This window comes from Monoraphidium neglectum, assembly GCF_000611645.1.
Source record: "Monoraphidium neglectum strain SAG 48.87 unplaced genomic scaffold scaffold05436, whole genome shotgun sequence".
Taxonomy (NCBI): domain Eukaryota; kingdom Viridiplantae; phylum Chlorophyta; class Chlorophyceae; order Sphaeropleales; family Selenastraceae; genus Monoraphidium; species Monoraphidium neglectum.
Genome location: NW_014008194.1, coordinates 1 through 3,006, shown reverse-complemented (window position 1 = coordinate 3,006; position 3,006 = coordinate 1). Strand labels below are relative to the sequence as shown.

General features: G+C 66.3%; 1 protein-coding gene across 1 annotated transcript; it reads left to right on the top strand.

Moving 5' to 3' along the window:
• Window positions 1–1,810: 1,810 nt before the first annotated feature.
• Window positions 1,811–2,651, top strand: MNEG_15560 (hypothetical protein; the record flags this gene model as incomplete). Its single annotated transcript, XM_014035969.1, has 2 exons — window positions 1,811–2,272; window positions 2,557–2,651. Coding segments are annotated over 2 exons (557 nt in total), but the record flags the coding sequence as incomplete, so codon positions are not given.
• Between the last annotated feature and the right edge of the window lie 355 nt (window positions 2,652–3,006).

Sequence of the window (3,006 nt, the reverse complement as noted above, 5' to 3'; positions counted from 1 at the left end):
CGCACAGAACCACCCACTACCTAATGCGGGGTCCTTATCCAGCAGGCCCTCCACAAAGGCGTCTGGGTCGCGGCTGATGGCGGCCGCGCCGCCGTCCTGCAGCTGCTGAGTCAGCGTCTGGTAGGCGGCCGAGTTGTACGCGCCCAGGGCGCCGCGGCCGCTGCCCTCGAGCTGGGCTAGGATGACCCTTGGGGTTTGGGGGCAGGGTTTTGGATCGCAGGGGTGGGGTTTTGGGACGCGGGGGAGAAGAACTGCAGGTTCAAGGGTGGTCGGTGACGGGCTTGGGGTGGGATTGCGGGGGCAGGGGATGTGGGTAAGGGTTTTGGGGGCTGGGTACGGGGATCGGGTTTGAGGGGCGCAGCCGAAGAGCACTCCGCAGCTGGTGTATGCGAGGAGCCAGGGCGCATGCAGGGGCAGCTGACGGGTCCCAGGCACATGCCCAAGCAGCTGCCGCAGCGAACGATGCCATGCGCACGCGGGCCCCTGGGATGCGGGCCGGCGCATGCTTGGGGGGCCGGGGGTGGCCCAGCTGCGTCCTGCGCGCGCGCTCTCACGCACTTGCACGCGACAAACGTGAACAGGCTCCTTAGATGGTTGGCGGCCTTCTGCTCGGGTGAGATGCCCCCAAAGCTGTAGCATGCGGGCATGAGATAGGCGGGCCGCGGGCTGTTTTGGTGCTTGGCGGGGTGGTTGTGCGGCCGCTCGAAGCGTCTGAGAAAGCGGTGCGCTGGGCAGGGTTGACCATTAGAGGAGCCTGCAAACGCTGACGGTGGACAGCAAGCGCCGCCGCGCTACTGTCCAAAGACGCTGTACACTGAGGCCAACATGTTCAGGCCTCCAAGTAAACAGCATGCACACAGCTGCGATCTGCGGTGCGAAGTGCGCCCGCCTGGCTTGTGCCGCTGACCGCCCGCGCGAGCCGCGCGAGAGCCCGCACCTGTCAGAGGGCACATACATGCCACCAGCACGCACGAGTAGCGGTCTCCGCCTCCATGTCTGGCTTGCCAGGGGTCTCGCACCAGGGCTGCGAATGCAGCAGGACGCAGATCGCATCAAGAAGGACGATAACACGGAAAGGTGCAATCAGAGAAAAATTGGTCTCAAGGGCGAACTGGTCAGCTGATGGTGCCATGCGTGTACTCTCCTCCTTGCTGGTCAAGAGGAGGCAGCTGCCGCACATGCCAAGACCAGTGTCAAGTGACCTACACCGCCTCGTGGCAAGAAAAAATATGAACTTCGGTGTTTCGGCTTTGCTTGCTGCTTACTGAACAAGCTCGAGTTGGGCCTGGGTGAGTGCAGCGGTGTCCCAGCGAAGTTGTTCGAGATCGCAGCCTGCTTCACATCAAAGAAGTCAAATTATTCTAGAAATCTGACTATCCTGTCGCGGCACGAACGGTTTATTGAGGGCTGATCGATCGGGCCACCTTGCAGTGCAGGTCTATTCTAGACGCTTTGGCCCGCTTTGCATTGAGGAGGGGGACTTGAAGAGAGTCATTTTCACTTCCTAGCCGAAGGCACAGGGCAGGTGGGCCTGCAGGCACCTTTGCCGGGGCGGTTGGCTGGCCAGTGGAGTGCGTGCGCATCGCGCATCCCATTGCGCGCTGCGTGCCGCGCCTTCTGAGCGCACTGCATGCGATGCCTGTCGCCACATGCACCGCTGCCTGTCACCAGGCGCAGGCGCTGCACAGGCCACTGGCACGGCCGCGCCCAAAAACGCGTCCCAACCGCAACCCTCTAGTGGCCCACCCCTCCCCGCATCACGTGCCTCGCCGCCGCCCCGCCCCCCCGACTTCCGCCCGCGGCCCCCAGGATGGCGCCCATGGCGCGGTCCCTCAGCCGGCTGAGGAGCGTGGACTTCTATAAGAAGATCCCCAGTGATCTGACAGAGGCGACGCTGACGGGCGCGTGGCTGTCTGTCACTGCGTCCATAATTATGAGCCTGCTGCTCGTGCTGGTGAGTGGCCCGGCCGGGCACGCGGGCCCTGCATTTTCCTGTTTGTGGCGAGGAGAAGGCGCAGCGAGCATGAAGATGGGCCCGAGGGCGGCGCGGCCCATGGCGGCGGCGCTGGGGCGCCCCGGGTCGGGGCGGCCGACGGAAAACGGCCGAGCGGGGCTGGCCGGCGGGCGGCTGGCCGGGGGCCGGGCGCTGCTCCGTCCCAAGGCACAGGCCGCCACTGCTGCTGGGAGGCAGGAGGGCGTGGTGTGGGCTGACGCGGCGCCGCTTGCGGCATCGCTCCGGCGCGCAGCAACAGTGGAACGGGCGGGGGGGCGCGTGCGCGCCGGCAGCTCGCCAGCTCTGTGGCAAGGCAGCAGCAAGGCAGGGCGGCGCGCTCGGCGCGCTCGCACAGACCAGCACCCGCGGGCGCAGCAGGCCGCTCCATGGTATCATTGCGAGCGACTCCCCGGCGCCGCCGGCACCAGGGCGCAGCCCCGCGTGTGCCGCAGCGGCATGGCTCCCGCCGTTGATCATCGCCACCGGCGCCGACGCGCTCTCACCACCACCCCCCCCCTCCCATGCGGTCCCCATGTATCCCCATGAAAATTTGAATTTGGCAGGAGCTGTCGGCGTTCCTGCAGGTGGAGACCGTATCTGAGATGGTGGTGGACCGCAGCACCAGCAACGAGCTGCTCAAGGTCACCTTCAACATCAGGTGGGGGCGCAGCCAGGTTTGACTCCTGGTCCGAGGTTTGACCGTGAGGTTTGACCACATCGCGCGCTTTCACGCCGCCCCCGTCAGTACCCCACTCGACCTCGCGGCCTGCGTCGCTGCCAAGCACGTCGTACCTCGGCGCGTCCGTTCCGGCTGGCGGCAGTGTTGCCCCCTTCAACTTGTGCTGAGGCCTCTGCCATGTCGCCACGTCCCCCTGAAACCGCGCCGCAGCTTCCCGGCGCTGTCGTGTGAGTTTGCGACACTCGACATCAGCGACTCACTGGGCACGGTGGGCGAGCGGAACTCTTCGCGCACGTGGCGGCCGCCCCGCCTGGCCCCTTCCTCGCCGCCCCTC